The sequence below is a fragment of the Gouania willdenowi genome, chromosome 10 (genome assembly GCF_900634775.1).
Source record: "Gouania willdenowi chromosome 10, fGouWil2.1, whole genome shotgun sequence".
NCBI lineage: Eukaryota > Metazoa > Chordata > Actinopteri > Blenniiformes > Gobiesocidae > Gouania > Gouania willdenowi.
Genome location: NC_041053.1, coordinates 42,693,073 through 42,707,695, shown reverse-complemented (window position 1 = coordinate 42,707,695; position 14,623 = coordinate 42,693,073). Strand labels below are relative to the sequence as shown.

Genomic DNA, 14,623 nt, shown 5'->3' with positions numbered 1-14,623 from the left:
TTATAATAAATACAACAGAATAATTACATTATAATAACTACAATAGAATAATTACATTATAATAACTACAACAGAATAATTACATTATAATAATTACAATAGAATAATTACATTATAATAACTACAATAGAATAATTACATTATAATAACTACAACAGAATAATTACATTATAATAACTACAATAGAATAATTACATTATAATAACTACAACAGAATAATTACATTATAATAATTACAATAGAATAATTACATTATAATAACTACAATAGAATAATTACATTACAATAATTACAATACAATAACTACATTATAATAACTACAATGGAATAATTACATTATAATATTTACAATAGAATAATTACATTATAATTACTACAATAGAATAATTACATTATAATAACTACAATAGAATAATTACATTACAATAATTACAATACAATAACTACATTATAATAACTACAATGGAATAATTACATTATAATAACTACAATAGAATAATTACATTATAATAACTACAACAGAATAATTACATTATAATAACTACAATAGAATAATTACATTACAATAATTACAATAGAATAATTACATTATAATAGTTACAATAGAATAACTACAATAGAATAATTACATTATAATAACTACAATAGTATAATTACATTACAATAACTACAATAGAATAATTACATTATAATAACTACAATAGAATAATTACATTATAATAGTTACAATAGAATAACTACATTATAATAATTACAATAGAATAATTACATTATAATAGTTACAATAGAATAACTACATTATAATAATTACAATAGAATAATTACAATAGAATAACTACAATAGAATAATTACATTATAATAACTACAATAGAATAATTACATTACAATAATTACAATAGAAAAATTACAATGGAATAATTACATTATAATAGTTACAATAGAATAATTACATTACAATAACTACAATAGAATAATTACATTATAATAATTACAATAGAATAACTACAATAGAATAATTACATTATAATAATTACAATAGAATAATTATAATAATTACAATAGAATAACTACAATGGAATAATGACATTACAATAACTACAATAGAATAATTACATTATAATAGTTACAATAGAATAACTACAATGGAATAATTACATTATAATAATTACAATAGAATAATTACATTATAATAATTACAATAGAATAACTACAATAGAATAATTACATTATAATAACTACAATAGAATAATTACATTATAATAACTACAATAGAATAACTACAATAGAATAATTACATTATAATAATTACAATAGAATAATTACATTATAATAATTACAATAGAATAATTACAACAGAATAATTACATTATAATAACTACATTATAATAACTACATTATAATAACTACAATAGAATAACTGCAATAGAAAAATTACATTATAACTACAATAGAATAATTACATTATAATAATTACAATAGAATACTTACATTATAATAATTACAATAGAATAATTACATTACAATAACTACAATAGAATAATTACATTATAATAATTACAATAGAATAATTACATTATAATAACTACAATAGAATAATTACATTATAATAACCACAATAGAATAATTACAACAGAATAATTACATTATAATAACTACAATATAATAATTACATTATAATAACTACAATAGAATAATTACATTATAATAATTACAATAGAATAACTACAACAGATTAATTACATTATAATAACTACAATAGAATAATTACAATAGAATAATTACATTATAATAACTACAATAGAATAATTACATTATAATAACTACATTAGAATAACTACAATAGAATAATTACATTCTAATAACTACAATAGAATAATTACATTATAATAACTACATTAGAATAACTACAATAGAATAATTACATTATAATAACTACAATAGAATAATTACATTATAATAACTACATTAGAATAACTACAATAGAATAATTACATTATAATAACTACATTATAATAACCACAATAGAATAATTACAATAGATTAATAAGGCTACAGTGCATCTCTCTTTGACCTTTAGTAATTGATCATTTCAAATGAAAATACATCCTGATTCTAATTATTTACGTTCTTTAATTTTCATTCATTTCATTTTTATTTTTTATACTTTCAGGACGTGTTCCTGTGTTTTTTTGTACAGACCATATTTGTCCAATCAGGCTTTGGACCAACAAACACTGATTAAAACAGGATGAAACAGATCTTTTTGTGGTGGAAGTTTCCAGTAAAATGTCCTGAAGTTTGAAGCATTGTTTGAGACTTGGACCCAAACACTAAAGAGTTTCTAAACAGTTCCATGTTCCTTCAGATCCAGCTCTAGATCCTGTTTGGAACATTTATGTGGTTTCACTTGAACTAACCTCTGTGCAACATGACGACCATAAACACTTCAATGTTTGGTAAAGAAATGTTCATCATCTCAGAGAAGAAATAGATCACATCTTCAGGTCTGTGTGTGTGTGTGTGTGTGTTAGGTAAAAATTTACATTTTATATAGAAAATTTATAAAAACTAGAACAATAGAAACTGAAAATAAATATAAAACACATGTAATGGTAACAATGACTGCGTTGCAGCTCGACTTTGTTTAATGTAATTTTTTTTTAGTTTTACTTCTTTCTGACCCTTTTCATTCATATTTTTATTTTTTCAATGTGGAGGAAAAAAAAATAAATAAATAAATATATATATATAATCACATTTACTCTCTAAGTTCCAAACAGACTTTAGTTACATTCTGCTGCACGTGAACCATCTTGAAATGTTTATGTTCACTGAAACATTAAAACAAATATGATAAAGTTATTCTCCCGTTGTTAAACCTTCTAAATCTCTTTATTAGTAGATTTATGTCTAACAATGAACCATAATCACTTAGAGTGAACTCACACTGGTAACTGGGGCCATTCCAAGCTCACAGCAGGAATCCCCCCCTCCCTGTACCCCCTCCCTGACACGGTAGAACGGACGTGATCACCAGCTCAACTCGGTTCCCACAGAGAAACACATCATCACGTTAATTTATGACACACGTATGGCGTTACGTCACCATTAAGCGACTCTGGGTTTGTTGTTGACAGTACATTCTGTTAATTTCATATTTTCTGTTGCGTAGTGTAACTATAAACCAAGATTTACCCAGACACGTGCTCTTTTCACGGACTGGGTTTCCCAGGGCCCCTGAACGCATCACGTTAATTTAAATGACTGTAATTCTGCTCATATTTGTTCTATCGGAGAAATTCCACCAGTTTATGAAAGATAAGAAGTTGCTCTTTACAGCCAGTGTCGGTACATTGTGGTAATTTTACTCACACGTAACGGAAACATTAAAGATGCTGCTTTGTTTTGATGAAATCGACACAAGGAACAGAGAGAACCAAGTGAGTGAGAAAGAAAGATTAAAACAGACCAAATAACGGTGGATTTATTAAAAATGAAAGACTCTCTGATGATAAAAACCACCATGAATGGAGGTTCAAATGGATTTAAAAACAAAGGAGGAAACTGAGCCTATAAAGGTAAGATCAGTTTAATTTATAGATCAATAAATGTCGTTCTGATTTTGTGGAGCTAGTCTTTGTGTACATTAATATAAGTGTAAATAGATGATTTTAATGTGTGAGACAGTTTAGGACAGAGTATTTGTGTGTTTGTTTAAACTGTGTGTGTGTGTGTCCATCTGATCATATTTATCTCCATCACTTTCAGTTTTCCTTTTGATGAACATGACATTATCTAACTCTTCTTTTATTTCTTCTTCTTTAAGTCCATACAGAGTGGCCACGCCCCTCCCTGGACATTAAAACCATGAGCTGATCTAGTTTCATCATCAGGTCTAGACCCATCACTTCTACAGACAACAGACAGAATGGGATGCACTTATTTATTGAAATGTATATTAAATGATTATTTAATTTTCTGTCATTTTATTTTTAGGAGATGTTTTTGTTTCAATAATTTAGAGACTTAAGGAACAGATTGTTATAATGTATAATAAAGGTGATTTACTGAGTCAGCACTAATTTCAGATTGTTTTTAAGTCTTTGTATAAAAATATTTTAACAGGACAACAATGATGTGCAGAGATGCAGTAATGTTGGCTTCATACAATAATAATAATAATAATAATAATAATAATAATAATAATAATAATAATAACAATAATAATAATAATAATAATAATAATAATAATAATAATAATAACAATAATAATAATAATAATAATAATAATAATAATAATAATAATAATAACCACTGATGGTGACGTTGAGATCTCAATGTCATCATCAGTGAACTTTATTTTTTTTTTATTTGTAAATTATTCACTGGAAGCTTAGATATTGTGTGACAAAGATATCAAAGTTTGTTGTTTTGAGAAGAGTCATATTTATGATTAAAAGTTATGATTGTATTATATTCTAAAGTTTATAATTATCTGGCTCGTCTTCCTTTCTTTCTGTTCACATCATAACTTTATATTTAGTTCTACAAAATGTGTTTACAGTTAATTTTACTGATTATTGTTACACATCATCCTGTATGTGTATTATATACAGTATAAATGTGTAGATTTAACTGTTAGAGAAACTATTTTATTAAATACAAAGTAAACGACATGTAAACAGAAAAACAAAGGTAGAAATAGTTTATTTAAATTATGAAATTAGTGAGTTGTTAAAGTGCTGAGGTGCAGCGGAGGGTCTTCTTCTGCAGAGACGTGATGATGAGGGGTTTGAGTAAAACACATAATTCCATGGTAATGTTGAGGGTATAAATATACATATAAACACATTACTGGTATATTAACTCATATAAACCAAAACATATAGAAATGGGACATTTTACAGCTGTAAATGTGTAACATATTACTGGTATTATGAGAACAGGACACGTGTAGATTTCTGAGTAATTCATTATAGTTGAACAGGACTAACAGGAACTCCACATACTGATAATTGGTATTATCACATGTTCACTAACACGACACGACCTAAGAAGAGAAATAAAATAAGATTAAAATAAATAAATAGTTTACAGTCTTGTTCCAGGTTCTGCTGTCATAATATTCCCATCCTTGTACTTCCAATGTTTAAATGTTTTGTTTTTAAGGTTCATGTTACATTTTGCAAAAGGTTGCACTTTATTTCTGGCTTATTGATTTTTATTTGGAAAATTATGACCTTTCTTTCAGACATTTCATTTATTTGGGCTTATATTTGTGATGTTCTGTTTATGGTTACATTTAGATGAATAAATTAATACACTACACTTTGTTTTCATTCTACAGAGTTAGTGAGTATGTGTCCCAGAACACTGAAACACCATATATATATATATTTATATTATTTATACATAAATGTCCCATTTCCATTATTTTCTGGATTATATAATAACCAACCACATGTGTCCTGTCCACAAAATACCAGTAATATGTTACACATTAGCAGCAGTACAATGTACCATTTCCATATTTTCTGGTTTCTATGGGTTAATATACCAGTAATATGTGTTTATATGTATATTTATACCCTCGGAAATACCCGGACCTGATGATGAGCTGCTACACTCCGTTACTGTCCCACTGTCGGCTGAACAAAGAGAAGTCCTGATGGTCATGTTGTCCTCTTCCTCCATGAGTTCTCTGTGGTGTTGTTCATATATATCAGCTAACGAGCACTTCTGACACCGCTATCATTGTGGAATGCGGATGTTTATGTGCCGTAAAGCGTCGCGCGGTACCAACGTCATCACATTTTGCGCGCGGGTCGAGTTCTGCATGCGCGGCCAACCGAGTTTGGACCACCTCTTCCAGCAGGACCATCGGGCCGTTAACCCCCCTGTGGTGCAGTTCACACCTACGCAGGCCAGACAATGGCCCCCCATGGTTTCACACATGTACAGAGCTGGTTAGGAACGGCCCTGGTTACCAGTGTGAGTACACCCTTAATTTCCTTTATAAAAGGAAAAGCTTTTTCAGTCACAGTAACAACTTGTGCTACTTTTGGTTGCTCTAAAAACCTAATAAAAGTTAAAGATGTCGGTGTAAAAAAATGAAAACAGTTGTAAACACAGGGGGCAGCAGTTCCAACTCTGAGGTTTGGTAGTAAACAATGAAGCAGAGAAGAAGAGCTCTCCAAAGGGACCTTTACTCTCCCTTAAACAGTGCGCTGACATGCTCTGGTGGCTGAAATTAGAGTAAATCAAACACTGTTGAAAACACACAAAGCCTTTTTTTCTATTCCCAGGGTAAGATTTCTTCTCTAAGTTCAGAACCACATGCTGCAGATTTGTTGTTTGGTCAATCCAAACAACAATAATATTTGTTTTTTTTTTTTTTGTTTTTTTAATGCAAAATTCATTTTTTTAAATTATTTTTAAACTGTTAAATTGTGCAAACACTTTCCATATTTTCAAACTAGTTCTATTCTATTAGTTTCAATGAAACATTGTTTGTGGTTTGTAAAATAAGAACATGGTTGATTTGTTATGAAATATAATGATAGTAAAATAATTGATGTTCTTTTGAAGTTTGTTTTCTTTCTACTGAATAAACTGAAAATGTGTATGAAGTGTGTGTGTTTGAATGAAGTGTGTGTGTGTCACACAAAGGTGGATGAACTCACTTGAGGACGTGTGTGGAGCCGTTGATGTGGGTGGCCGTGCACTGAGGGCCGGGGCCCAGGACGGAGGGCCTACGGTAGCGTTTCCTGCCACAGCAGAGAATGATGAGGAAGGCACGACGGAACGACTTGTTGAGGAAGGCGTAGAGGATGGGGTTGAGCATGGAGTTGATGTAGCCCAGCCACAGGCAGGCGGCCCACAGTTGCTCCGGTACCGTGTAGTGGATGAATGGGTCCACCACATTAGTGATGAAGAACGGGGCCCAGCACAGGCAAAAACATCCCATAATAATACACAGCGTCTTTGCCGCTTTGGTCTCCGTCCTCATGCGGTGGTTTCGTTGGTGGGTGGCAGAGTCCGAGGCCCCACCTGCTCGCTCCAGAACGCTGATTTGTAGAGCATGAGCACGGGCCGTGACGTAGATCCTCTGATAGGCCAGAACCATGAGAACCAGAGGAATATAGAACGCCACCACGGAGCAGGTGAGGGCGTACGGTTTGTTGACCATGAACACGCACGAAGTGGAGTTACTGCCCTCGCTGCGACGCCGCTGCTCGATCTAGAAAACAATGACGAGTTTAGAACGAGTAGTACGTTAGTATGAGTAGTACGTTAGAATGAGTAGTACGTTAGAATGAGTAGTACGTTAGTATGAGTAATACGTTAGTATGAGTAGTACGTTAGAATGAGTAGTACGTTAGAATGAGTAGTACGTTAGTATGAGTAGTACGTTAGTATCAGTAGTACGTTAGAATGAGTAGTACGTTAGTATCAGTAGTACGTTAGAATGAGTAGTACGTTAGAATGAGTAGTACGTTAGTATGAGTAGTACGTTAGAATGAGTAGTACGTTAGTATCAGTAGTACGTTAGTATGAGTAGTACGTTAGGATGAGTAGTACGTTAGAATGAGTAGTACGTTAGTATGAGTAGTACGTTAGAATGAGTAGTACGTTAGTATGAGTAGTACGTTAGGATGAGTAGTACGTTAGTATGAGTAGTACGTTAGGATGAGTAGTACGTTAGTATGAGTAGTACGTTAGGATGAGTAGTACGTTAGAATGAGTAGTACGTTAGAATGAGTAGTACGTTAGAATGAGTAGTACGTTAGAATGAGTAGTACGTTAGTATGAGTAGTACGTTAGTATGAGTAGTACGTTAGAATGAGTAGTACGTTAGTATGAGTAGTACGTTAGGATGAGTAGTACGTTAGAATGAGTAGTACGTTAGGATGAGTAGTACGTTAGTATGAGTAGTACGTTAGTATGAGTAGTACATTAGCATGAGTAGTACGTTAGAATAAGTAGTACGTTAGTATGAGTAGTACGTTAGAATGAGTAGTACGTTAGAATGAGTAGTACGTTAGAATGAGTAGTACGTTAGAATGAGTAGTACGTTAGGATGAGTAGTACGTTAGGATGAGTAGTACGTTAGGATGAGTAGTACGTTAGTATGAGTAGTACATTAGCATGAGTAGTACGTTAGAATAAGTAGTACGTTAGTATGAGTAGTACGTTAGAATGAGTAGTACGTTAGAATGAGTAGTACGTTAGAATGAGTAGTACGTTAGAATGAGTAGTACGTTAGTATGAGTAGTACGTTAGGATGAGTAGTACGTTAGTATGAGTAGTACGTTAGTATGAGTAGTACGTTAGGATGAGTAGTACGTTAGGATGAGTAGTACGTTAGGATGAGTAGTACGTTAGTATGAGTAGTACGTTAGTATGAGTAGTACGTTAGAATGAGTAGTACGTTAGAATGAGTAGTACGTTAGAATGAGTAGTACGTTAGAATGAGTAGTACGTTAGAATGAGTAGTACGTTAGTGTGAGTAGTACGTTAGAGTGAGTAGTACGTTAGAGTGAGTAGTACGTTAGTGTGAGTAGTACGTTAGTATGAGTAGTACGTTAGTATGAGTAGTGCGCTAGTATGAGTAGTACGTTAGTATGAGTAGTACGTTAGAATGAGTAGTACGCTAGTATGAGTAGTACGTTAGTATGAGTAGTACGTTAGAATGAGTAGTACGCTAGTATGAGTAGTACGTTAGTATGAGTAGTACGTTAGAATGAGTAGTACGTTAGAATGAGTAGTACGTTAGAATGAGTAGTACGTTAGAATGAGTAGTACGTTAGAATGAGTAGTACGTTAGAATGAGTAGTACGTTAGTATGAGTAGTACGTTAGTATGAGTAGTGCGTTAGTATGAGTAGTACGTTAGTATGAGTAGTACGTTAGAATGAGTAGTACGTTAGTATGAGTAGTACGTTAGAATGAGTAGTACGTTAGGATGAGTAGTACGTTAGTATCAGTAGTACTTAGAATGAGTAGTACGTTAGTATCAGTAGTACGTTAGTATCAGTAGTGCGTTAGGATGAGTAGTACGTTAGTATGAGTAGTACGTTAGAATGAGTAGTACGTTAGAATGAGTAGTACGTTAGTATGAGTAGTGCGTTAGTATGAGTAGTACGTTAGAATGAGTAGTATGTTAGTATGAGTAGTACGTTAGTATGAGTAGTGCGTTAGTATGAGTAGTACGTTAGAATGAGTAGTACGTTAGGATGAGTAGTACGTTAGGATGAGTAGTACGTTAGTATCAGTAGTATGTTAGGATGAGTAGTACGTTAGAATGAGTAGTACGTTAGTATGAGTAGTACGTTAGGATGAGTAGTACGTTAGAATGAGTAGTACGTTAGTATGAGTAGTACGTTAGGATGAGTAGTACGTTAGTACGAGTAGTACGTTAGGATGAGTAGTACGTTAGTATCAGTAGTATGTTAGGATGAGTAGTACGTTAGAATGAGTAGTACGTTAGTATGAGTAGTACGTTAGTATGAGTAGTACGTTAGAATGAGTAGTACTTTAGTATGAGTAGTATGTTAGAATGAATAGTACGTTAGGATGAGTAGTACGTTAGGATGAGTAGTACGTTAGAATGAGTAGTATGTTAGGATGAGTAGTACGTTAGTATGAGTAGTACGTTAGAATGAGTAGTACGTTAGGATGAGTAGTACGTTAGTATGAGTAGTACGTTAGTATGAGTAGTACGTTAGGATGAGTAGTACGTTAGTATGAGTAGTACGTTAGAATGAGTAGTACGTTAGGATGAGTAGTACGTTAGTATGAGTAGTACGTTAGTATGAGTAGTACGTTAGGATGAGTAGTACGTTAGTATGAGTAGTACGTTAGTATGAGTAGTACGTTAGTATGAGTAGTACGTTAGGATGAGTAGTACGTTAGGATGAGTAGTACGTTAGTATGAGTAGTACGTTAGTATGAGTAGTATGTTAGGATGAGTAGTACGTTAGTATGAGTAGTACGTTAGTATGAGTAGTACGTTAGGATGAGTAGTACGTTAGTATGAGTAGTACGTTAGTATGAGTAGTACGTTAGTATGAGTAGTATGTTAGGATGAGTAGTACGTTAGTATGAGTAGTACGTTAGGATGAGTAGTACGTTAGTATGAGTAGTACGTTAGTATGAGTAGTACGTTAGTATGAGTAGTATGTTAGGATGAGTAGTACGTTAGTATGAGTAGTATGTTAGGATGAGTAGTACGTTAGTATGAGTAGTATGTTAGGATGAGTAGTGCGTTTTAATCACCAGGTGATGGATGCCGATGCTGTTCCATCCCTGCATGATGGGCAGGAAGGAGATGAACGAGGGGATGAACCAACAACCACTGATCATCAGAGCCACACGTTGAGGAGTCATCTTGTTATGGTATACCAGGGGCTGGCAGCAGATTGCATAATACCTGCACAAAAATGATTAAAACCACTTATTTATCATATCTGTTACTGAAACTACATGTATGACCTCTGATATATATATATATATATATACACATATATATTTAAACCTGATCACAGCGACAATATCCTGCATCCATCATATATATATACACATATATATGTATGTATAGCAGACATGAGAAGAACCCCCAAAAACTACTTCACAAAAACAATCCTCTAAAACACAGGACAAAAAAAATACACAAGATAAGATAAACAAACAAAATGACTAGAAAAACACATAGAATGCCAACAAAACACTGATATAGAACCTAAAAAATGTTAGAAATACACAAAAAAAAGGACAGAAAACACCACAAAAATACACAAAATGAATAAAAAAAGGTTCAAGCTCATTTAATGATTGGTTAAGTGTGAGTAACACACACACACACACACACACACACACACACACACACACACGGACTGAAGTTTAAATTAAAATCCACTTTTGCAGTTTTTAATAAAACCATTCAGTTTTTTGTTTGTGGTCTGTGTGAGTTTGATAACACAGAGAAAATTGCTCTGTTTTAAATTGTCTACATTTGTGAAAAGGGGAAAGAAAATACACTCCCCTTCTTTGGTAACTCCACCCATGGAATCCACCCCCAACCTGATGAAAACTTCTGCAAAAGTCCGCCATTGTTTTTCTCTCTAGTGAAGGAGTGATGGCTATCGGTAAAACTACATACAGAACTTTCCTGCTGCCGGTGCCACGCCTCCACAATAAGTGTACACTGTAGTGTCAGCACTATTTGTTCATGCTGAGGTGTACTCCGCTCTGTGGTTCGGCGTGTTGGAGTACTTGTTCCATCGCCTCATATCGCTGATCTGGCGTGTTTGTGACACAATACAACGCAGCGGTTGGAGAAAACTAATAATGATCACCTAAATGCACTGTTCCTGTAGTTAGAAGAGCAATAGAGGAGGAGGAAGTGGGATTTTCTATTTTCCTGCTGACGAACGCTGGCAGAGCTGACGCTTTGCTTTAGACCACACCAGGTTGGAAGGAAAGGTCTGGCACCTCTCACCTCGCTCACGCGTGGTAGGTGCTGTCCTTCGCTGCTGCACGGTGTGAAGCTCTGAGCTCCAGCGGTCTACTCCCTCCAACGCTGCTGCTCCGGCGTGAACGTTGGCCTTCAGCGGCCTCTCACTATGGTGACAGCCCTGCTGCTAGCTCTGTGCCGCAAGACCAGAACTCATGAACCCCAGCTCACCATAGCTGCCATCCCAGAACATGTCCCTCAATGCTCTCCGGGCTCCTGCTCACGTTGGTCTCCCTCCTGGGCCCACGCCACAATGATCAGCCCAGCTCCAGCTCCTATACCACCGTATACGAGCTACGGAACTCCAGTAACCCAGCTGCTGTTCAGAAGCAACGTTGTCCCCGACGTCTTGGAAGTCCCTGCGCATGTTGGCCTACATCCCTGCTAGCACTTGTGCTAGCCGCCATGTGATAGCACAAGCTAAACCACCTGCTCTCCCGCCTGCGTCAAGCAGCAATGAAAGATGAGGCCCCTCCAACCGAGGGAACAGGATGCGTCATAACTCACCTTTGTCCATGTGGTGAAAAGCGATCAAATCCCCAGCCTCCTGTCAGCACTGTTTTGCGTTCAGCGCCCGGTGCCTCCACAGGAGACTGGCGTGGCTTCTGAGAACATGCAGTGAGAACACCATCCACACACGGCGCGGCCGTGGTGGATGCAGCGAAGACGGTTCCCATGGAAACTGCTGTTGTTCACGGCTCCAGCTGGGGCTCTCAGCTAAACCTAGCAGATATCTCTCCACCTGACGAGGATGTGAGAATATGATGGGGACTCCTCCAACCCACTCCTCTCCGGAATGGACGAAGGGGACGAAGTGTTCGTCACTCTGGCCAGAGATGGACTGTCTGCCTCCACTGCCTCTCGGGAGGACATGGAAGGCTCCACACCCGTCTCTCATCCTCCGAGTCTTGAGACTGTGGAACTATGCAAACGCGCTGCCGCACACTTGCCATGGAAACCACAAACTGTCCCCTTCTTCCCCGAGCTGCTCGAGGAAGTGGCTCGTCCTTGTCAAGCCCGCCCGTTCACCAAGATGGCCCCAGTTGCAGGCTCCGCCATCCTCGATTGCGAGGCCATGGAGGCCCGCGGACTGCTCAAGATGCCACTGGTGGGGCTGCTTGTCGTGGTACACCTGCTCCCACGCCAGTCTGCTGTGTCTCTACGTAGACCCATGCTGCCGTCAAAAGAGGACCGTCTCCAGTCAGACCTGTGCCACAGGACCTATGCGGCCAAGGCCATAAATGTCCTCTCCCTCCTCAACGCCTATCAGGCTGAACTTTATGAGGATTTTGCTTTGTCCCAGGACCCAGCGATAATAGAGGAGATGTCCACAGTGACGGATTTGTGCCTCCGTACCCAAGCCTGCTCACTATAGACTATGGGGAAGGTCATGGACAATATGGTGATCCAAGAGCGTACTCGCTGGCTTGACCTTGCGAAGCTGACAGACGCTGAAAAATGCAACATTCTTGATGCTCCCATCGTTCCTGAGGGAACATTGGCGCTGCAAAGCAAAGAAAAGGGAGAATGAGACTATGCGCCTATGCCTCCCTAGGAAGCCTCTGCTTACGTCTTTGCCTGTGCAATGGAGTACGGCCACACAGCTTAGTTCCCAGGGTCCGCTGTTCAAGGCACCAAGACCCTCCGCCCCGCCTCTGCAACCTCAGCGAGGCCCGCCTGCCTAGCCCAGAAAGTTTCCGGCCCCACCAGTGCAGCAGTCGCAGAGCACGCATGCGCGGAGAAAGAAAAAGATGACCTGACCTCTTTCCTCTCTCACCCCAAGGCTGAAGCTGACTGTTCCTCGTTCACCAGCTCCAGCTGTTCTGTTAGATATATATATATATATATGTAAATGGGGTAAAGCAGTGTGATGGCTTATGCAACGAGGGACAGAAGTGGGGGGTTGTCTACAACCTGGCACAACTGTGAATGACTGGACATCATCCCATTACAGCCCATTAGAGCTAAGTGTGTAGATGGTGGATCGTGTTTGAATATAATGTTGGTGTTCTACTATATAATCTTAGTTTTTAGTTTCTATTTTTAGGTTTAGGGCTTTGTTCCTAGTGGTTAGTTTAATGCTATTATACAGTATATGCTTTAGCATATAAGTAAGTGTTGAGTTTATTTTTAAAGGTGTACAGCAGGGGTCACCAACGTGGTGCCCGCGGGCACCAGGTAGCCCGCATGGACAGTGTTAGGGGCCCTCAGGAGCTCTAGTCACCAATGAGCTCCATCTAAAATCTGATTAACTTTCAAGGATTCAAACTCACAAAGATAAATACATAGAGAGATGTAGTAAGAACTTAACTAGTAAAGTCAAATACAGCTGATAGTTTTCTTATTGAATGAACCATGTTTAAATGTTTATTTTCACTGAAGAATTGTGACGAATATTTTTGTTGCAGATCTGGTGCTGCTCAGTGGTATGTTATATGTTAGTATAATATGATATATACATAAAAAATTTTTTTATATATATATATATATATATAAGGTTTTTCTTTTTTTTTTTTAAACGCAAGTTGGATTTTCTATATAATTTAATGAAAATGAAACAAAGCATAAATTAGGAGAAATAATAAAGTTATTCTTAGCCTGTTTTATTATCTTAACCAAGTAAAACTGTGAACATTTAGTATTTAAGACATTCATTTCTAACTGGTAGCCCTTTGGACTATTCAGTAGCTATGACGTAGCTCACAGTTTCAGAAAGGTTGGTGACCCCTGGTGTAGAGAGTAGCAGCCTCCCGTACTAAGACTGGGAGCTGGTTCCAAAGGGGAGGAGCCTGGTAGCTGAATGCTTTGCCTCCTGTTCTACTTCCAGAAGACCATCAGACTGAGAGCAGAGTGATCTACTTGGACGATAGGGCACTAACAGGTCTCTATAGATATACAGGAGCTAGATCATGTAGAGCTTTGTATGCTAACAGGAGGATTTTAAACTCTATTCTAGATTTTACAGGAAGCCAATGATGAGAAGCCAACACTGGAGAAATATGTTCTCTCCTGTTAGTACCTGTAAGTACGCGCATTCGCGGGCGTTTCACGCCCCGCTCTCCCATCTGCCAAGGCTTGGCCTTCTGATGACCGGGAGAGATACTGTAG

The 14,623-nt window shown here is 36.4% G+C and overlaps 1 protein-coding gene across 1 annotated transcript in view; it reads right to left on the bottom strand.

Moving 5' to 3' along the window:
* The window catches only part of htr4 (5-hydroxytryptamine receptor 4), an 89,802-nt gene that overhangs the window by 48,669 nt on the left and 26,510 nt on the right, over positions 1 to 14,623 (bottom strand). Inside the window, exons 5-6 of the mRNA XM_028459519.1 lie at positions 10,279 to 10,432; positions 6,685 to 7,241 (exon numbers count right to left, since the gene is read on the bottom strand). Coding sequence (XP_028315320.1) covers positions 6,685 to 7,241; positions 10,279 to 10,432 — 711 coding nt within the window. The remainder of the gene's footprint in view (positions 1 to 6,684; positions 7,242 to 10,278; positions 10,433 to 14,623) is intronic.